This window comes from Cydia strobilella, chromosome 11 (assembly GCF_947568885.1).
Source record: "Cydia strobilella chromosome 11, ilCydStro3.1, whole genome shotgun sequence".
Taxonomy (NCBI): Eukaryota; Metazoa; Arthropoda; class Insecta; order Lepidoptera; family Tortricidae; genus Cydia; species Cydia strobilella.
The window spans coordinates 8,281,060-8,303,724 of NC_086051.1; the positions used below are offsets into that span (position 1 = coordinate 8,281,060).

The 22,665-nt window shown below is 37.3% G+C and overlaps 2 protein-coding genes across 2 annotated transcripts in view; both read right to left on the reverse strand.

Annotated features, from left to right (window-relative positions):
• The window catches only part of LOC134745116 (regulating synaptic membrane exocytosis protein 1), a 115,179-nt gene extending 103,533 nt beyond the window's left edge, over positions 1-11,646 (reverse strand). Inside the window, exon 1 of the mRNA XM_063679078.1 lies at positions 11,408-11,646. Within this exon, the coding sequence (XP_063535148.1) occupies positions 11,408-11,443 (36 nt within the window). The 5' untranslated portion in view covers positions 11,444-11,646. The remainder of the gene's footprint in view (positions 1-11,407) is intronic.
• Positions 11,647-17,551: 5,905 nt separating this feature from the next.
• LOC134745156 (transcription initiation factor IIA subunit 1) lies at positions 17,552-22,464 on the reverse strand. Its single transcript, XM_063679136.1, has one exon. The coding sequence runs from the start codon at positions 22,132-22,134 to the stop codon at positions 21,106-21,108; it is 1,029 nt and encodes a 342-aa protein (XP_063535206.1). The 5' UTR covers positions 22,135-22,464; the 3' UTR covers positions 17,552-21,105.
• Positions 22,465-22,665: the final 201 nt, after the last annotated feature.

The window sequence follows — 22,665 nt, forward strand, 5'->3', positions numbered from 1 at the left end:
TGAATTAGCATTTAAAAAGAGAAACGCCATAAAACATTTATTTAGCAGACGTTCCGTTCGCTCGCGCCGCTTTGTTTTCATTGAACGCCGTGAGAAGAGTGAAATTGGTTTAATAAGGTTCTTTAAAGCTTTGAATAAACATTTCTTTCAGTATTTAAGCTTCGCTACTTCCAGGCTAAACGAAGTGTAGGTATTTGTTTTCATGATAATTTTTCCATAGATAGATAGAGAGATTTATTATTCCAAAATTATACATACAATTTATACAGTTTCCTGCAAAACTGTTGTTCACAGTTCCATGTTCGTACTTGGTTTAAGTAGTGTAGGTATTATTAAATAAAAAACCGGTCAAGTGCGAGTTTGTTTAACTCGCGCACCGAGGGTTCCGTACAAACTTTCAATTTTCTCATGTAAATAGAATCACCAAAGAGGATATAATAAGATAGAGCGGTACTGTCATAGTAAATTTTGTAACCACTGTAAATTCACTGCCATCTATCGACATAGTTTAAAACTAAAAATGAAGATTTATAAAAATACGTTAAAATGTATTTAAATATAGATAAATTATTTTTTATTTGTATTAATTATTTTTATATGATTTTGACCCATGTTCTTTCACTGATATGAGTTAAAATTATAAATAACAAACGAAACCGTCAACGCCCTCTATACGAGAGTAGGCCAAAACTAGTAGCACCATCTGATCGAGAATCAGAAAGGTGAACAACAAGCTTATGGATAAAAGTGCCTACATTGCAGCAATAAAAGTTTTTAACAAGTTGCCTGTTGAAATAAAGTCAGTCGAATGCAAACAATTTAAAACCATTCTAAAAAAATGGCTTATTAGTAGAGTGTTCTACAGCATGAAAGAATTTGACGCTTATGACAATAGTGCATGCATGTATTAATTTTGTTATTTAGTTATAGGTTAGTCTTAAGTATATTGTACGTCCGTGATGGACAAACTGTTGAATCCTAAATGTATTATTACCAACATCGTACACAGTTATACAATAAATATTATCTTATCTTATCTTATCTTATCAAATTTTCGTGATTTTTCGAGGCACGTTTTTCCTTAGACTGTATCCATCTATAACGGAGTTATATCTATCTTTGGAATCACGAAAGACTTGACCAGAAGTATACTAAGTGTAACTGTGTAGAGCGCCATCTATCGGCAAATTGGCTAAGTAATTTGCGCGACCTATATATGTTTGTTTTTCAAGGATACTTAATTCTTTATCATGTGAACCGATTTCAACAATTTTTGTTTTATTTGAAAGAAGGTCTTTTTAGTGTAATCTCATAGACATTTCAAGTATAACAACCACCAGCAAATGGCCTTAAATTGCAAATTAAATTAAAAAATGTTTTTTGATAATTAAAAAAAAAGTTTTTATTTTTTATTTTATTTATTAAGTACAGTACAGCCACATCGTATGTATTACATATGTTGCATTACAATAGTATCGAAGTAGTTCATCTGATACAATACGACAATTATGGAGTACATAGCGTTGACTCAGTATAATACTGGGAACGATATCTTAAACTATACATAGAAAACATATTTTTTTTTAACAATTAACTAATATATACATTATTTACAATTGTAGCCGCCGTGCAGGTCTCGACGACTCAAATAAAAAGACTTCGATTTTAAGTGAACTGATATAATCTTCAATACTGGTTACAAAGGAACAGTTGACAAAACGGTTAAAAAGTGTAGAAGTGGTGGTTATTATGGAGGCTGATGAGAGAGTGATTTAGCGAAATTGAACAGCAAAAAGGTAAATTTAGGTGCCTCTAATTGGCCGCGATACAAATGATGTGGAGCGCTCCTATTGGTGCTTTAAATAAATAAAAAAAGCCTCCGCATACTAACCGAGCCCCACGGCTGCGTTTAGCTACTGCTAGGAATATTTTATATAATTAAAAAGTTGCGTTCGCAACAACAATTTTACGGCAATCCTTAAACAAATAAATACAAATACTAATGGTTTACTACAGACACATTACTTTTGAAATAAAACTATGAAAACGGATTATATTGCGTATATTGAATTTATAATACATCCCGACATTTCGAACCCTTTATAAACATTATTTTTTTGGCAATATCTTAGTTTTTAAGATAGATGTGAGATTATATTTTTCCTGTAATATTTATGATAATGATGTTATTATTATGTAAAAATTTCAAAAATGGAATGGTATTTTTTTTCAAATTTTTCTTTATAAGTCAGTTTTTTTCACTTCAATTCGAGCTCCTTCCTACCTGTCCTAGTAACTAGACTTTGACTTTTTGCCCCCTTTTTATATTGAGCATTTTTCATAATTAATTAAAAAAAAATACACTTCCAATGTATTAAGGTTAGCGCTGTTCATAACTATTCCAAATTTCAAATCGATAGCTTCAGTAGTTCTCGAGATATTAAGCAATGTGACAGACAGACAGACAAACAAACAGACAAACGAACGGACATGTCGCACCATAAGGGTTCCTTTTTGGTACGGAACCCAAAAAATACATGTTTTTGACATGGTACAACAAAACCATTTTTTTTCCCAGTGGTAGGTACCTATCTCGTAACATTAGTGTCCCAGAAAAAATAATAGGGTTATGTTATTAAAAAAAAAACCTTTACACTTTACTTTGCACAAAGAAAAAAAATGCTGGGGCTTACATTGACTCTTCTCGCAATAGTTATTTGTGCAACAAGAGAGGAAAGTTGGTTTTTCTTGCGAGTGTTTATTTTGAGTCCCGAGAAAGCGAAAGATTCTATAATTGAATCACGAGCGAAGCGAGTGATTCTAAGGTAGAATCTTGAGCGTAGCGAGGGACTCAAAAACACGAGATGTAAAATAACTTTGCTCTCGTGTTGCACACATAATTTTTCACCTCAGTAGTGAGAACATATTAAAGGTTAAAATGTGTTTCGAATTACACAGAATAAACAGAAAAAAAAAGTATTATAATATGTACGATACGATACGAGATGAGACCGGACCGGACCGGACCGGACCGTACCGTACCGTAGTATGAAGTTCATGGCCTTCACTAAATTAAAAAGCTACATTGTTTCACTCCCTGGAGTGAGGAAAGACGCACTTGTTCGAGCTGCTGAGGTGAAAAATATATATCTCTTTCGCCAAAAGTCTCTATCGCGAAACGTCCTATTTATGTTGAAAAATAGTACATTTCGATGCTAGTGCGGAAAGTATGTCATTACTTCACGAGTACCGAGATATAGATAAGACTCGGGACGAGTGAAGAATTACATTTCCGCACGTGTATCGAACGACGTTTTTTTAATACAGTTGCGAAAAAATATAAAAAACAACGAATGAAATACGAAACTTTTATATTATTAATTTTGTGACATCATTGACATTGTTTTTTTAGCTTTTATTCGACTAGAATGGATTTTGTTATTATTATTGAACCCACTTCAATGAAAGTTTTTTTTTCAAATGCATGTTCTGTAAGACAGAAACAATTGTAAATATAAAACATTGTACTATTATTACCTAAATATCGTTATTTACGATTATTTGTGTATCGTATATTTATAAAAACAATATCGAATGTTGCCTTTGGAAACATAAAACATCCTTGCAGTAAGAAAAAACGCCTCTTCTTTGACAGGCATTCCGTTCCATTCAGACAACTTATTAAGAACGGTTTCTCAACATTAAAAAATAAACGTATAATAATACTTATAATGATGAAGAGGTAAGTCATAAAATATTAAATATGCATATTTTTCGCATTCTTACATTAACAGTAGGTTTTTATGTTGATTACGAAGTTTAAAGGAAACTAATATTAACACTCATCAATAAGTAGTCATGAATTGGAACAAGTATAAATTTAAAAAAAATGGAAAAGTAAAAAGCACTAGTTTGCGAAAACCAACTTTCCGCACGCTAAACAGCCATGAAAAGTAGCACTTTTTGAGCAACTGTATTCAAAAAGAGATTTTTTTTTGTGAACATGACGTGTTATGGATGACTCACGATAGACCGGGCCGTGACCGGGCCGGAGCTTCCGGCGCTTCGTTTTCTATGGAAAGCATCACGTGATCACCTGTCATGTCATGGAAAAGTAAGCGCCGGAAGCTCCGGCCCGGTCACGGCCCGGTCTAACGTGACTCATCCTTTACGGTGTGGCAATAATCCATTTATAATTAGTAGACCCATTTTGATAGCAACGGGCAAGTTGAAAGTAGCCCCAGTCTGAAAGAGTTGCGTTAAATATGCAGGCTTCGATAACTGCACCTTTCTGCAAGCTGCCCCGCTAAGAGACCTGTCAAAGCGAGCGGCCGCGCGGTGCCGGCCTTTCAGCCCCGTTGCCCCCAACCCCCCTATATCCACCCTTCCCCAAGGGAGGCTAAAAACTGTTAAAAAGATGTAGATTTAAGTATCTACAGTGGACTCACTCCGTCGTTTATTTAAAGGTTGTTTTGCACTGAGTTTTAGATTTGTCGAAATATCATTTAATTATTGTACAATGTTATTCAAGGATTTTATTCAGTTGTCAGTAAATGCTTTTCAAGTCACCCAAGCGAGTCGAAGTAATATCAGGACAATTATCATAGCTAAAATATCACGTCAATTTTATTTGCATGTTGCATAAAATGTCGTTTTTATGTAAAAATAAAAATTCACCACATTTATTCTGTGGATGCTCAGTTGAGCAATCATGAAGAGAATGTAGTAAGTAGAGAGAGGGCCAATAGAGAGTACTCGCTCCAGGCGGGTGTTATGCCTGGGGACCGAAGTCCACTGAGAGGTAGTCAGAAGGAGTATATATATATATATATATATATATATATATATATATATTTATATATACTCCTTAAGTGACATTTGAAACTCCATAACCGCGATGTAGGTTTCTAGCTAATAGTGTCCTAGCTCCCTAACGCCATTTGTTAGATGACGTCGACAGTGGCAGCTAGAAGAGACGCCACATCAGCCCCCCTTTGAGCGGAGGGGTCAGCGACGACGTATGAAACGTGCAGCAAAAGCAGGTGTGTGCTCGAGCCAGTGTGGCGAGCGAAGATGCTCAGAGTCACAGGCGAGCGGAGCTGCTCAGAGCCAGTGTGACGAGCGCAGTTGCTCAGAGCCAGAGCGGCGAGCGGAGAGAGAGAGAGAGAGAGAACTTGAGGTGCCAGGCATGAATATTTACAAGATATTTACAGGATATATACATATGTACAGAACTGTACAGAGGCATGCAAGGTAGCACACTCAGAGAGGAAACTGGTTTGCAGCGAGGCGGCGTCATCAGGATCTTGAGGTCTTCATGCCTGTCCAATGTCGGAAGGTCACCAATGTGGTAAGTGTAGAGAGAGAGGGCAATAGAAAGTATTACTCTCTCCAGGCGGGTGTTATGCCTGGGGACCGAAGTCCACTGAGAGGTAGTCAGAAAGAGTATATATAGTAAGTGACATTTGAAACTCCGTTATCGCGATGTAGATTTCTAGCTAATAGTTGTAGCTGTTTACTGGCTCGCACCAAAAGAGTTATTCAACGACTGCAAAATGCCTGCGCACGTTTTTGCATCCCGATACCACCTCGGTCGCACATAAGCCCAGCCCGGTAACCGTAGCCAACCGTAGCCGCTTCATGCCGCTTGCGCTCGCTCGTCGCATGCATATTTTAAGGACTATATCGTTTATTATGGGTACAGATAAAACCTGGTCTAACTGTTTACATGTGTATTATTTTGTATTACTATGTTCTTAGGGTATGATCTGAGGGTATTTTTACGCCATATCTGATATAACAAGGTTTTACATTTTTTATTTTAGGGACTTTATGATGCTTTCAATATCGTCTAGCAAATATAATTTGTCCAAGCCTATCCAGCTTAATTTAAGACTATTTCACCGACTCCTTGGTACGATTTATAGAAACAAAAGGTTAATATGCTGCCAAAACATGTTATCTAAGTGTTCTCTTCATGATTGCTCAACTGAGCATCCACAGAATAAATGTGGAGAATTTTTATTTTTACATAAAAACGACATTTTACGCAACATTTTGGATTCCCGTCAATTTCTGACGCAAGCGGAACGAGGGAGACAGCTAAAATAATCTACCAAAAACCAAAGCCTAACGGACATTCATGGCGTTGAACCACGACAAGAGCAGGTCGTTAGAAACACTCAATGATAGTTATATTGGATATCAAAGTCGGAGTTGTCGTAACAAACATGCCATATTCTATAACAGGCCACCATGCACAGATCTATTACTTTTTTTTGAACTAAAAGAATTTGTTACACTATGCCCAGATGTTTCGCTTTACGAATCATGTGTAGTTGCTGTTTACATAGTACGACTTTTATTTGTCTAATATCGTCTTGTTCGTAAACCGTAATTTTTTTGTTAGTATTTGTCCAAAATCGTTATTGTTACTCGGGAGGATTGGGTAAATTTTGTTCAAACCATATGCTTAACGCATAGCTCCCAGGTCGAAATGTGTACCTTATTAAAGCACTAATTAAACACTTGTGTAATTTTTAAATAAAAATATGGTACCAAATAAAAGCGGCTATGTAAAGTTGTACCCATAATAAACAATAGTCCTTATTCGCATAATTAACAAAAGGTGTAGGTACAATTATTTACCAACAAAGCAAGTTGTTACAAGCAACAACTAAACTGTCAGGTCTAAACAGTACATATGTACTTTAATCATGTTGCAGGTAATTCCTACAAATTGTACTGCACTCAGGGTAAAAATATTTTCTCCAAAGCAACAGCAAACGGGTTTCGTTCTACTAATTCAATTCCCAGCTTACTTTGCTTTGTTTTGTTTTCTTTGCTTGAAACTTTGTATATTACGATACGGTGGATTTATATAATACTAATAGTCGACCGATTAGCCACTTTTTAGTGTTTCGTATTCCAATTATCAAAACTCGTCCTTTAATTAGCTACTTATAAAGGTGGTTACATCGTTTATTTTATTTTATTTATTTATTTAATAAAATACAGAGTATTCTTACAATAATCATAGCCCCGCAAAACTCAATAAAGAGTTTGACTGTGGGGTCATCAGTCTCTAGTTACATATGTACTTAACTTATTTTACTTAATTATATAGTAGTCCAATTACTACAAAATATTGTGGTAGTGTATTTTTAACATAGATTTAAATATAGATTTAATTTTTTCACATCTTATGGCTTCGGGCAAACTATTAAGTACGTATGGAATTCTTTTCCTAAGGGTTCTATCCGCGTAGTAGTTATTAATTCTAGGAACGCATAGTTTGCCTGAAGTGCCTTTGTGATGTATGTATGATTAACTGGTGTTAATGCATCCTTTGAGTTAAGCTCTTGGCGGCCATGGTTATTGATCGCAAGTAGGTATTTATGTTTTAAACTAACTGGTAAAATATTGCAAATTTTGAATAGGATTCTGTAGTTACCTTTACATTTAAATTTAGTTTTATGGTTAACAAGTAATTTTAAAAATCTGATCTGCATATTTTCTAATTTATTGATATTGGCCTTATTACATTATCTGTTGTGGTTTCCGCCTGAAACAAAGGAAATCCTAGTTCAGGCACTTGTAAACAACGCTTTGAGTTACAATTACAACTACGTACGTACTTTTTTCAATAAATTATTTGTTCCATCTAATTTCCATAGAATTGCACTTAATATTTCTCATACCTACCTACTACGCATTTACCGTTACCTATCTAAATAATATCCAAATCTTGTCAAACAAATTTAATTATAAGTTAATCAATTGAGTTCCTTACCCAATATTTGATCAAAACTTCGCAGTGGTTAACGTTGGAATCCAATTGCTAACCCTTTACAAGCTCTTTCACATGCATGAAAGTAATAAGAAGGTGCCTAAAGACATAATACGAGCCTTTTAAATCTGCTACGAATCTGCACTCGCTCGAATAAAAATTTCAGGGAATCTCTACACTTGAGTTGCCGAGATTTTCTTAAAATATCTTTCAGACTAAATCGAACAGGTATTGATTTATTGTCTGATACGTGGTTAATGCTTAATTTTAACAATATGATTCGTAGATTGTGGATAAATAGCTAAATAAATAGGTAGGTTATAGTATTTAAGTAGGCAGGAATTTAAAAAAAATTTACTTGTGACTTGGTACTCTAGTTTGTGAGTCAGTTTCCCTAGGCATTTTCAGCGACTTGAATCCCAAACAACGGGAGTAAAAACGAGATCCTTTCTATTTTGCAGTCAAGTAAATTTTAATAACTAAAATACTAATGTATCGTTAGCATTATGTACTCTAGATAATAACTAGAGGCAGGAAGCAATACCAAATTATTTCTGTAGCTAATAGCCCAGCACACCACAATTTTAATTATATATCTAGCCCAGCCGCTAGCCGCGCGCCAGTGTACATTTTCATAGCGAAGCTCTGCATCGCATAAGCACACTATAATTGTGAAATACTCGTAAACGCAAGCCACAGGACCATCTATGAGGGCATTAATTATGTATTCACCTTAACATTATGCTCTTATGAGAAATGAAATGTACTTTTTTAATAAGGGCAAACAAAGTACAAAGCCGTAAGCAGGTATTTAATTAATACCCAAATTAATGACACAAAAATATACAAATATAAGCATTAGGTAATAAATTAATAAGCCTGCAATAATTAAATAGCTTTTAAATTGTATCTTGATATGGGTGTACGAATGTACTTTTTGCCTGAAATAAAACTATTTATTTTATTTTATTTATTAAAATGTCTGTAATCTGTACAATTCCAAAATACGGGTTCTATGGATGTTTAAGCAGCATCATCTCGTATGTTAAGGTGTTTCGTCAGAAAAAGCCTTGGCAGACTTATATATTCCTGAAGTGAAGGTTCATACCTACCGACTGGAATTGGTTTCATGCTGGTATCAGAAGATAAGTATATGTCGACAGACGTAAGTTCTGACAGTTAGAAAATCAATTATGTTTGTTCTTGTCAAAAAAGTGCCGGCCGTTTTTCAAGACATGCGTCGCTTAATGACATAATCCGTCGGTCTCTTGCCACCATCAATGTACCCGCTCTTCTTGAGCCGACTGGCATTATCAGAGATGATGGCAAGAGGCCCGATGGGATGTCCTTGGTTCCTTGGAGCTTGGGACGGATGTTGGTGTGGGATGCTACCTGCGTAGACACACTGGCACCGTCCCACCTCCAACGGACTAATGTAAAAGCGGGCGGAGCGGCGGAAAGCGCCGAAATTTTAAAACGTAATAAATATAAGAGCCTCGGTAGAGAGTATCATTTCGTTCCATTTGGAGTTGAAACTCTAGGTCCATGGGGTCCCAGCGCGCATAAGTTGTTTGCAGAAATCGCGAAGCGTCTGGTTGACGTAACTGGTGACCGAAGAGCTGGCGGCTTTCTCGCACAACGTATCAGCATTGCGATACAGCGGGGAAATGCCGCCAGCATCCTTGGTACAGGTAACAACAGGCGGTCTTATCGCTTTTTAGCGATAAGACCGCCTGTTGTTACCTGGTTCTATTTTTTCTTTAAATATTTCTTTGTAGTTTTACATGTATGTAAAATGTATAATTTTGGTGCAATAAAGAATATTTACTTACTTACTTACTTACTTACAATGCCTCAAGGGCCTATTTTAGATTTAAGCTAGTTATTAATTTCGTTTACGTAGTACCACTGTATATATCTTGTATCCTTACATTAAATTATAAAAATTATGTTTTATGCAAATATAATGTTTATGTTCAAACCTGGGATAACTCGGAGAACGTTCTAGGGATTTAATATCGATAAATAAGATGTCGAACTGTCTATATATATTTATACATATGTGCTCACTGAAAAATCCTCGATTACTAAAAAGAGGTTCGATATCATGTCCGAAGATCGATGTAACTTCCATCAAAATAATCACACTATGAAATCAATTTTAAAATAAAAAAATAATACAAGTTTTAATTTGTTAAGTGAATATATTTTAAAATCCAGATAAAATTATAATATTTATTTATGTTGAATAGCATCTAGATGTTGACAATAACATCGATATATTTAATTGTCGATAAAATATTTTGCTACGTCTCTTTAGTATGTGCCCCGAGTTATAAATATAAAAAAAAAACATTTATTTCAGACATTGTCCATATTTTGTTAGTTGTTAAATAAAACTTATAACTACGGTTAACTTAAAATTAAACTTAAATAACTATCTTAGGTGCTAAAGATAAATGCGGAGAAGACCAGTGTCTTATCAGGCCACTACAGGTCAGGTAGGTTATCCCAGGTATGTTTATGTTCCCCCGCGGGTTGCTCACCTTGTCGTGGTGGAGGGGCTTAGTAACCGTGGCTTGGTCACCCACGGTGAAGCGAAGAGGCAACCAGGGCCGGCCTGTTTGAGGCGCGGACTGGCCCGAGGAGGACGCTCCAAGTGGGCTGGTTAAGCCCGCTTGTGATGCGCCGAAGGTGGACCGTCGAGGACGAGGAGTGTGGGTATTGCGGTAAGCCGTTCTCCCTATCCTCGGCGGCCGAGGTGGGATCGCAGGGGAAGAGGAGTGATGGTATTTCGATGCGCCACTCTCCCTATCCCCTGCGAACTGGGCGGGGCCGTTCCGCTGTAGCGGCGTTGGTGGGGCTGCAGAGGAAGAGGAGTGTCGGTGTTACGATGTGCCGTTCTCCCTGTCCTCTGCAGCCGAGTTGTGGTTTTGCGACAGAACCATAGACCTGATCTGTCGCCGGGCGCCGGGGAAATTCCTGGCGCCCGTGGCTTCCTTGTGGCGGGCTCGGGGGGGTCCGCTACAATATAGAATGGAAGCCGAGGAGGAAGGCGCGTCCTACCATCTGGCGCGCCTAGCGTGAAGGGCCTTCGGGCATTCGCGAAGGAGCCGCGCTCGTGGGCGGCTGCCGCCGGTGGGGTCGCGGATGACAAGCGCAAGCGTTCCTGTAACCCCACCAATAGGGCGGCGAGGCGGCATAAGGGGGGTTTTTTAGTGGGTACACCGTGGGCCTCATTAGCCTAGACGGGAGTCACACATAACCACTCGGGTCACCCCCCGCACCCGGGTGGTATGCGTAATGCATTTTTCCCTTCTAACAAAAAAAAAAAAGGTATGTTTATGTTATTAATTATTTCACAAAAGTTGTAAAGCTATTCGTTTATTCATTTAAAAACAGTTTATGAATGATTTGCAGTGGTTTGATTGTGAAACCATTAGACTAAGCCGAATCTAATTGATTTTGTCAATAGCGTTTTTGAGGGAGAGAATATATCTCATTATATGAAAACTTCTTTTTATATTTACAGAATAATCGCCTGTAGGTAGACACTTAACGATTACACCCTGTATAGGAAGGTATTTTATTCGTGCTGGTGTAAATAATATGCCTTACCTTTTTCATAAAGGACATAACATTAGTAGGCAGCATGGTGGCTTCCTCTCTGCACTGTTCGCTTAAAACTTACATCACTGCACTTCACTTAACTACACTGCACTGCCCTCAGTCGGGAATTAGCACGCTACCTCCAAAACACGACATCTTATAAACCGTAGGTTGCTTTAACTATTAACAATATACCACAGAACTTTGTGTTAATATCACACACTTCACAGTTTGGCACTCGAACTCGATGATATTTTGTCTGAAACAAAAGAGAACACATGTTGTAGTAGGTACGTGTAACATATGTATAGGTATAGTATACAAGTCAAGTATCCAAAACACTGGCTGCACGGCGGATAGGCGGTAATACGGGGTGGCAAACCGAACGAAATATTACAAAATCAACTTATCTAATTCAGATGACGAACCGTAATTTATTAAACCAATTTATATTATTTCTCGGGAGTGCGCAATATGTATATAAACAAGGTACTTAGTAGGTATCCTTCGTTGAACATTTTTAAGTATATTTCTCAAATTTTGTCCTTAATACGATTAAGGCTCTACCCATTTACTTTTATTGTGTACAAGATACAAGATAATACAAGATAATCAGTACTTTATCATATAGGTAATAATTATTTTTCACCTCAGCAGCTCGAACAAGCCTACTTTCGTCACTCCAGGGTGTGAAACAAAGTAGCTTTTTAATTTAGTGAAGGCCACGAACTGCCACTTCATACTTTATATTACAAATTGTTTTTTTTTTTGTTTTTCTGTATTATTCTATGTAATTCGAAAGACACTTTAACCTTTAATATTCACTACTGAGGTGAAAAATTATGTGTGCAACACGAAAGCAAAGTTATTTTACATCTCGTGTTTTTGAGTCCCTCGCTACGCTTAAGATTCTAACTTAGAATCACGAGCGAAGCGAGTGATTCAATTATAGAATCTTTCGCTTTCTTGGGACTCAAAATAAACACTCGCAAGAAAAACCAACTTTCCTCTCTTGTTGCACAAATAACTATTACTGATACATTTAATGCGTGCTCGTCAATTACTTTATTGCTGCCTAGAACTTTTTTTTTTGACATTCCTTTCTATTTTAATGGCTGCTTTTAATTCATTATTTACTGTATTGTTGCACAAATACAAATCCACGCGTACGAAGTCGCGGGCAACAGCTAGTGTAATTGACAGCGCATATTGGTCTAGCAAGATTCAAATTGCTTAGTCTTCTTACACGATAAATTGTCTGGAAAATTGTGCGGGGGTTGACTAGTTTCATTTCTTTTTTTTCATATATCACTTGTGTGATACCCTCATACAACGCAAATTATTATTCTAAGACGGCTAATGATAGTAATGATCACAACTGACGCACTTTGTCATTCGTCTGTATTTCAAACAAGCAATAGTCACGACTTTATATAAAACTGAAGGTTACAGTTTTGAACTCGTAACTTATGTACCTACGAAATATAAATTTGATTTAAAAAAAAACAATCCCTTTTCAGCGAAGGATCAAACATTGTGAGGAAACCGGACTGGTCCCACGCTATAGTTTCCCGATGGGTTGAAAGGGTAACTGGCAGTCGCATTCATACAAACTAGTGCCTATGTCAATTCTTGGGATTAGGGGGCTGAGCGCACCCCCGGGCTCCTCATGTGAACTGTGGCAAATTGAGAATGTACTAGGAGGATGATGATGATGAAAACTACATGGTACCCACCTCATTAGAAAAAAAAATCTTAGGTTGGCTTATTATGCTGTTGTTATAGGGATTTACTATTTTACTTAAATTCTAACTAACACAGTACTAATACAGTTGTTCAATAGATACGTAACGATTTGATATTACAATTGAGTCAGCTCTTGTATAGAAGCGAAATTGCATCGTAAAGGGGCCCACTGACTATCAGTCAGCCGGACGATAACGGCCTGTCAGTTAGAAAAAAAGTTTGACAGTTTCGAACAACTGACAGGCCGATATCGTCCGGCGGACTGATAGTCACATAGTCAGTGGGCCCCTTTAGTTTGAGCGATATCGGCGAGTCGAGAACGGATATCAAGAGGTTCCATTTAACTTCGTAAGTACCTACCTATATATATGGTATCTACATTAACTATCACGTATATTAAACATATTAATAACGGGTCACTCCCGTATTTTAAGTCGAAAACGCTGGACATCTTCACGCAGTACTGAGGAACTATCACGTACACAGTCTACAGTGTGTTTAGGAGATTTAAGATACAAAGTTAAGGGGATTACATATGAAGCTGGAACAGCTAGATTTCTCTTAGCAGCGCGGTATGTTATCGCGCCGTGCCCATCTTTCTGTCAATTTAAATTTAACCTTTAATAATGAATTTTTCACCACACCAGCTTGTAAAGCCTTTTGTACCTAACTTTATACTTAAAAACTGGAGTACCTAAGTTGCATTTGTTTCTGTTCACAAGAGTGGCCACGTAGGTAATCTGATGCAATTTTGAGTTCCGCATGTTGGCTACTAGAACCTAGAACTAGGTACTAACTGGAATTGACTTTTAAGTGATGATTTTGAATGTTATAAATGTTTACGTACATTTGAACTTCATTTGTATGTAATGCTGTCATAGATTTAGTATATTTTCTATCTATAGAGGTGCTTTGCGCGTGCGCCCGTGAGGGACAGAACATACGCAATGCGACAAAATTAAAAACGTTTTAACATTCCTGACAACATACCAAAAACAATCTACGTAGTTTGGTCGGGTTATTTGTTACCAACCATAAACCATACTAAATTTACGGTAGGGAATAAAAAAATGTGAGACTGTGGCAAGGACAAACAATAATAACGCTTTCTCTGCTACTCCTACTGAAAGATAAATAAAACTATCCCGTTCGGTCATTTCCCCCCACCCCTCATGCCTGATCCAGTCATACAGGGTGGAAAAAATTAATGGGCCCTGGAGGAAAAGTGCACCTTTGACCGCATCGTGAAAGGAAACCTTAAGTTCTCAGCTAATTTTACTTAGGAAACATTCTTTTATTTTTAAAAAGAAACAAAACTGCATTCAAAGATTTCTCTTTTTTTTTCAATTTTGCCTATCTAAAACTGACTGATCCAATTAAATACTAAGTACATTCATGAATGCTGTACAGTTAAGGTATAGTATTTTCCTCGCGTAGATACCATACGGTGAGAACGTTTTGTGTTTAACTCAAGAGCAAAGTTTGTTTAATCCTCGTGCCTTGAAACCTTCGCAACGCTCAAGATTCCAATTTTCGAGCATAATTTTGGAAGCTTTCACTGGCTCAGATATGTATCAATATTAACACGAGGGGCAACTTTCCCCCCTTGTAAAACAAATAACTATTTAGTATGTCACGACATGACGCCGTACGACGTTTAGTTGCATCGTGTCGTTCTGTTATTGTGTTGTGATTGTGACCCTTATGGCAAGCATTATTAGAATGACTGATTAACTCTCGAATACAAGGGTCGTGTCAAGGCTGGGTTTGCAGCTTCGAGCAACGCGGTCTCCCTACTATGATAGTTTATGAGTATGACTAGTAGTTTTTGTTAAAAATATTTAAAATGGAACGAGAGTACCTACTTTTCTTTTAAGCTAGGAACTTGAAACTTGGTAAAAAGGGCATTATATTAAAATAGACGAAAACTGATTACTTACACCGTTTTTGAAAAGTTTGTATTAATAGTTTCGGGAGCGAATATTTTTTTTAAATTGTGGACTTGTAAATCTTCTAAGAGGGTCGAGAGGGATCATATCGGGAACAATTTTTTTCAGTTAGGGCAGGGGCGTATTTACCCTAGGGCCAAGGGGGCCATGGCCCGGGGCGGCAGGCTGCGGGGGGCGGCACAGGCTGCCGCTGGCTTTCAGTTTTGGGTGCCTCAGTGGCGCCCTAATTAATTTTTTTGTAGTGTTACTGGTATTAGACATAATTTAATTTAAAGTAAGTAACTATTCGTGGTGGTGGTGGTGGTGGTATTCGTGGTTCGTTAGGAGAACATACATAGATCAAGTAAAGGAAAAACTCAACGTCGTGTCGTATCAGGCTGTCAAGGAGAAGGCAGAGGACCGACACACATGGAAATCGCTCCACCGACAAGAGTATAACTCTTAAATATATGATGATGATGAACTATTCGTTGTCCTTTGTCAGTGGTAACATTACAATTTTTACAGCGCGTTTGCGCCCCCTTGCCTTCTACCTTCTTTACCGACGTCGGATTGTCGTCGAGTTCTCATGATGTCGCCCCGTGACGTCGCTCTTCACATCGCCCTAAGGCCGCGGGCTCCCGTCTATGCTTTTTAACGCTGCATGCTTAAATTCGGCATACCTAAACGCCGTGAGCAACGTCTAGATGCCGGCCATTGCGTCAGCAGCCGCTATACTACCTACGCTAAATAAAGGCATCGTGTACGACGTCCGTATTTCTGCCTCTGTGGCGCACGGCGTCCAGACGCTGACGCCGACGACGTTAACCGAAAACCGTACACTATAACTATTGAGTACCTATAGAATTCAGTTAGGGAGGTGGCGAACGGGGCAGTCGGAGCCTCGCTCAAAAAACCAAGCACGATTTTTCAGTGGGTACTAAACTTTACTCAGCAAAACGTTGATCAATATACGCAAAAATCATATTGAATCATAGAACTTATAGTCTAGTTACTATAATATACGTATTGAATAAAAATAGAGTTCGGACGCGACACGACATGGTTAGTTGTTTCAAAGGTGAACCGCAAGGCAGGAGGCCGAGATATATACTGGACAGCAGAGCCCGAAGGGAAACATAAGGTGTCGAGTTAAAAAACAAACAGACAGACCGTAAGCAGGGTACTGAGCTAAAGACCCTATAAGATGCCGAAGAGAGAGCTCCATGTAAGGCCGAAGGTCGGGCCGAGATGCTGCAGAGCCGCTATATTATAGGTACGACCCTTATAGGTACGACCTAATTTACAATGTTATTACTAGTGGCTCTGTGAGCTGTGGAAAGTGAAAATACTTAGTTCGTTGAGTCGTTATTAACTTATGACAGTGAACTCACAATGGTCCTGAGCGCCATATAGACGCTTTTGGCGCCTTTATGCCAATTTCCCCATTTTGAAAAAATTCCAAAAACTGGATCGATAAAAAAATCTATTTAATCATAGAATCTGGTGACAAAATTTCACGAGAATCGGTTAAGAATTGCGATCTGTAGAGGAGAACACCCGGACAAACGAAAGCAAAATGCCCAAGTTAATAAAACGAAGACCTTCGCTAACACTTCGGTCAAAAAAATGGTGGCAAAAGGTCAGGTTGCGAGCCCTGATAAGCTTAAAAGTCGCGCTTCCAGAAAACCCGAAGTATTCCAGCATTTCCAGCAAGTCGCGCTTTCACTTTTATTAAGCAAACGCCAAAGGTAGCAAGAGAGATCACAATGGTTCCAAGCTCCAAGCCAATTCCAAGCTCTCCCCTCCTCCAGCTCGGTCTTCGGCCTTGCATGGAAGCGCTTTATATGGAGCTCGGCCTTTGGTGTCACTTTAAGTTGGTCATAAAAAATTATGCTTTTGTGTTTACTTCATGGGTCATGGGGGGCGGCAGAGACTCAATGGCCCGGGGCGCCAAATATGTAAATACGCCTCTGAGTTAGGGTCTTAAAACTTCGTAGTTTGTGAGACAAATTTCATGCGTTGTATAATTATTAACAAATGATTAACCGTCCCTACTGATATCTTTTGCTGCATAATATAATATATCTAATACGCGTGCGCGTGGTGGTTATATTATAACCACCAACATACAAATCCACGCGTACGAAGTCGCGGGCAACAGCTAGTTAAAATAATGATAATAATTATTATTCTATAATAGCGAAAACTCGATTCGCTAGCGATTCTATTTACAATTTTGGTGGCACATACAGCTTTTCACCTCACCAGTGAGAAGTTGAGAACATAATTAGAGTAAAAAGTAAAAACCTAAAAACGATATGAATGAAGTCCCGTATAGGTACTTACATTTTTTTAAAGTCTTGTTGTAGATTCAGGTTTAGGACCGTAACAAAGCTGTATTCGGGCACCTACTAAAAGTGTGTTGGGGGACTTGGGGGGTATAGTTCGAAAATATTTAAAATAAATAAGAAAGGAGTAATGTAACATATTTTTATTATAATTACAATTTCGTCAAAAATTTCAATCATCACAAACCGCAAGAAACTTAAATGAGAACTAAGTTGATGCATTATATCTACCTTCAAAATTTGAACAGAACAACACATACTTACAGAGAACACCTTCCAAAATAGGTACCTATTTTTTAACCCACCTATTAAAATTAACAATAAAATTAGATACTATTGATCATATCACAATATATACTAAAAAACTAATGGGTTTTTTACACTCCTTTTCTTTTATGTAATAATTTGTTTGTAGCTAGGTATCAAATCTGGAATCTGGACCCCATTTTATGAAGCTATAACTTACAATTTTATACGTTTGATCCATCAACATTGTTCAAATGGCCTGACTCCATTGGTCAAGCGCGAGTCAGTTACCGGTCTACATACGTAAAATTGTAACTTTTAGCTTATTAAACATGCCCCTCATCTCAGGCCCTACTGCGGAATTTGACGTTTCGTTGTCTGCCTCTCTATCACTTTTGCATATTCGAGAGATGGAGATGCAGATAACGAAATTTTGATTTTCGCGGTAGACCCTCTGGTCATTTCCATTTCCCTCCGAGATTATTTTCAATTTAAGGAATTTTACTCACATTCATTCATGATCTGAAACTTTATGATTCATTTATGAATATCTTAGATTAAGATATACTCAGATTATTGTCTATGTTCAATGACAGATTTCCTTGGTCATAGAAAATAATATCTGAAATATTCATATGGATCTGTCATGCATCTGATTTAATTCATGACTCATAAAAATTCAGACCATAAGTTGAGATCATGAATTTATGTGAGTTGAATGCCCTTTAGATTGTTTCCAATTCCATTCCACAGCTAACACAAATATGAAGGGATCTTGCGCTCATGAATTCAGGACCAGAAAGTCTATGGTTCATGAGATCATTCAAACAAATTTCTAAACATTCAGATCATGAATTCATGTGTGTGTTTTGATTTGACACAAGACACCCTTAAAGACCAAACATTATTACCCAGTAAAAAAAACTCAATGTTTACTTGGTTACATAATAGATAAAAAGTTTATGCTAAGCAAACACTGATGCTTTTGATAAATTAGTAGATTTGTTACATCAAAATAACCAAAACTGTAATATCCCAATAGAAATTAAATTTAAAATACATAAGATTAATTATATTTAGGTAATTGAAGAAGTGTAATTATAGAAACACATCACCTAATAACGATGGAACTCATAAAAATTACATTAGTTACTTACAGTAAAATAAACAAATTAGTTTTTATGAAATGCCGTAATTTTTGCATTCTTTAGTAAAACTGACCATCAGAATCATGGCTCACTGTATATAAATTCATATGCCATATACAGAAATTTGGGTCTGTTCACAAATGAAATATACTAATTTTTTTTTTAAACTGTGGTCACACAATGGAATGAGATAATCTACAAATATTAAAATCAGTAGGTGGACATCTTGTACTGCACAGCTAGTACAAGGAACACCATGACCCATGTTGCACATGAGATAGACTACCTTTTCCTTCGTATCTGTATTGAGACCACAGATTTAATATATACGCTAGATGATGCAAATACCACGATTTGTTTTGAAACCAAGTGTGCCGACTTTTTCATACAAAATTTACGCATAATATAATTTTAAAATTACTTATGTGTGATAGGAAATATATCTTGCCTTTAAGTGCTCGCAATTATTGGGCTGTTGCAGTAACAACGAAGCATTTTTTAAGTTTTCACAGACGTCCGGCTGCAACAACCAGCAGTGTGGACTGTCAAGAGCGACGGTCAACCTCGATGCTTGGTCGGGGTTCGGACACGCGAAGTAGATGCATTTGCGTCTTTTATGGTATATTTATTTCTGTGATTGAGACATTCACTGTCCGTGCCCCAAATAAGAGTCACGGCAAGCCTTTATTATGAAACCGTAAGGTTAACAATTCAGATTGGGACAGTGGACATGGGACAGGGTCAATCAGGGCAGTCTTTTTCCTTGTAACATGTGTCACATTGTTTCTTGTGCTATCCTTGCTAAAGTCACATTTATATTACCAAAATACTTGATTTTAACATATAAGGAATTATGTACCAGTCCACAATTTAGAAATAACACATAGGTTGGTCTTGTAATAAAAATTGTTTTTGTTTTTTCTTGAATGCCAGTTAGCTTCACTAAATTATGTAGCGTTACATTAGTGGTCATTTTATTGTTCATTCTCTAGTTAAAAAACGAGATGTTTCTATACATTCTTAAAATATATTATTTTTTTTAATTCAGTTCTTAAATACTTTTGTTATGGCACAAGAGTGATCTTTTTGAAATGTTACTAGGTATTTAATTAGTGAAGCTAATAAAGCAAATTATAATTAAGTATCCAGTGTGTTGAAATATTCTCACACTCTTCTTCAACCCAATACCCAGAATTAGAAATCTCAAATTATTAATTTCTGGACTGCATTTTAGCAATTAAAGTTCTATCAATAAGACATTCTTAATTAAAATAAATACCAAATGATTGTTGTGAGTAAATCATAAAACAATAACATTGTAACTAAATATTGAAAAGATTAGGTACTTACATATTTAAAATATTTCTTCTTGTCAAATAACTAGGCAGAAATTATTATAATCAAACACCGGATTGACGGGGGCAAAAGTGCACCAGTTCTAGTGATTAATTAAAAATCGACTAAATTTATCGACATCGTAAAAAACAATTTTATCCATCATTATCAAAATGGCTAATGGCTAAGTTTGAATACATTTAATTGTGTGCGAACCTCTTTCATTTATACTTATCACAAGTAAAAACAGCCGATATCTGACATTGACAGTGTCGAGTCACTTGTGACAAGTATTGAAATTACATTGAATAATTAATTCAGTACAACAATATTATTTAGCATTCCGATTAATTACGCCTACCTTTTTGTTTTTTTAAGCTGGTTAAAAATGCCTCACAAGAAAAAAGATCATTCATTTTCATGGAAAACTGACCATTCAGATATAGAAGATCGAGGTACGACTTACTTTTGCAAGAAATGTAAAATTCATGTCACGAAAAAAGTTTTCCGTACAAAGGCATATAAGAAGCAAAAGGCATAACAGCGTCGCTAAAAACCAAAACGTATTTAACCTGGACTTGCTACTTATTTTAGCTTGCAATATACCATTCATTCACATTCTTAAAATTACACAATGGTAGTACGTAATTTTTATCGATATCAAGTAATAAAATTAATTTAATTTGTCCTCGCACTATTAAATGTCAGTTCAGATTTGCCCCCCTCAATCCGGTGTTTGATTATAATGGCTTAAAAAGGTAATTCAATGAGTAACCTGTCCAACCATCCCTGATAAAAGCCAACATGTCCACTATTAACCTCATGAGATATATATATTATAGATCCACCACTTGCCGTTGCACATTTTCATTTGGTAAGAATTATTCTAGTCATGAGACACCTTACACATTAAAATACCTACACACAACTCGTATTTTTGGTAAGAGAACATTTCACCACTCTGCATCTCCGTTGGCTTTTTGAAAGACATAATCTTTTCCAGCTAAATTCATTATCCCATCTTTTAAGTAAAATTTCCACTTGTTGCGACTGCGAGTTATTTTGTCATACTGACATACAACAACATTATCTGTATCAAACATGTCACCGGGCTCTTCATCAGACACATCATCGCCCGAGTTGAGGGGCTCCTCCTCAGCACCACCATCCTCATCCCGCTCCTCCTCCTCCTCCTCCGCTGGCTCTTCTCCAGATTCCTCATCATCATCATCATCCCCTGCTGCATCATCTGAGCCCTCACCTCCATTTGAGCCTTCATCATCTGAAGAATCCAGTGCTCCATCTAGGGAAAATGGGGCCGCACCGCTCCTGCCGCCCCCTCCACCATCAAACTCATTTTGTTGTGCTGCTAGTGCAGAATTAATATGTTGTTGAAGAAGAGTTGCAGCTAGCGGCTGAGGTAAACTAATTGTTGCATTGATTATGGGCCCAGTCAAAACCTGATGAAGCTTGTTACCATTTAGAGCAGAGGCTGGAATTTGAATAGTGAAAGAACGTGGTTGCGATCCTGGGACACCAGGCTGCGCCGGAAGAGTCAATTGCACTGGAACTTTATTGCTGGGATCTAAAATGTGGGGATGAGTGCCGGCCAAGTTGGGACCCGGTGCTCCATGCTCCGCCCCTGAACTTTGATGGCTCGAGGTCTGCGCCATATGCGCATCCGGAATACGTTTTTGTATCGCATTGCCCCCATTTGCTTTTTGAAAATTTTGTAATACTGGTGGCGGTGGCATCGCGGGTTCCAATGGAGGCGGGTCCAACGCACCACTGTCGGTTAATTTGGTCTTCCATAACTGTTTTAACTCCTGCAGCACTTGTTCATCCACACCGTCATCTAAGAAACAGTCCCGCACTCCGGCTATAACGTCATCTACTACGGTATTGTAAAGTTTAATAACGGACAGTTGACTCGACGTCATCTTGATATAATTAGTGTACTCCGAGTTGTGTACTGGGATCATTCGTGATGCATAAGAACTATTGTACGCTCACAACGATGATAGCTTTCCTATCGAAAAATGCGTATCAACTTTCGGATTCACATCTCAATGTCAAGCGACACGGCAATCTACACAGCCATTATGACGAAACGATTACAATTTCATATCCAATTCAATGGGGATCAAAATCTCACGATTACTAATAAGTAAAACGTTCGGGTTTAGTCCACTCCATATCTATAAGATTTCCAAGAAAATATTTAACACTAAATTTGACAATTCACCACTAAACATAACCTACAAACGAAAAGCAGAATTTGCCAGATTACGAATATTGTCTCTGGTCACAGTGGCCATTGATAGCACGAGTGTAATACGCATGCGCGATTACAGCGCCACCAGCGCGCGCCGAACATCGCGACACGTTAACTAAGTATTTTTATTCAATTAAATGAAATACCTATTTATAACTTTACCTTATTCAAAGTCATCCAATTTCTAGTAATCGGTAAATATTTCAATAATAAATCATCACAAAATTTTTTTTAGATT

What these genes read in the sequence shown, in the direction of transcription:
- LOC134745156 (XM_063679136.1), bottom strand. Translation starts at nt 22,134, where the DNA reads ATGATCCCAGTACACAACTCGGAGTACACTAATTATATCAAGATGACG.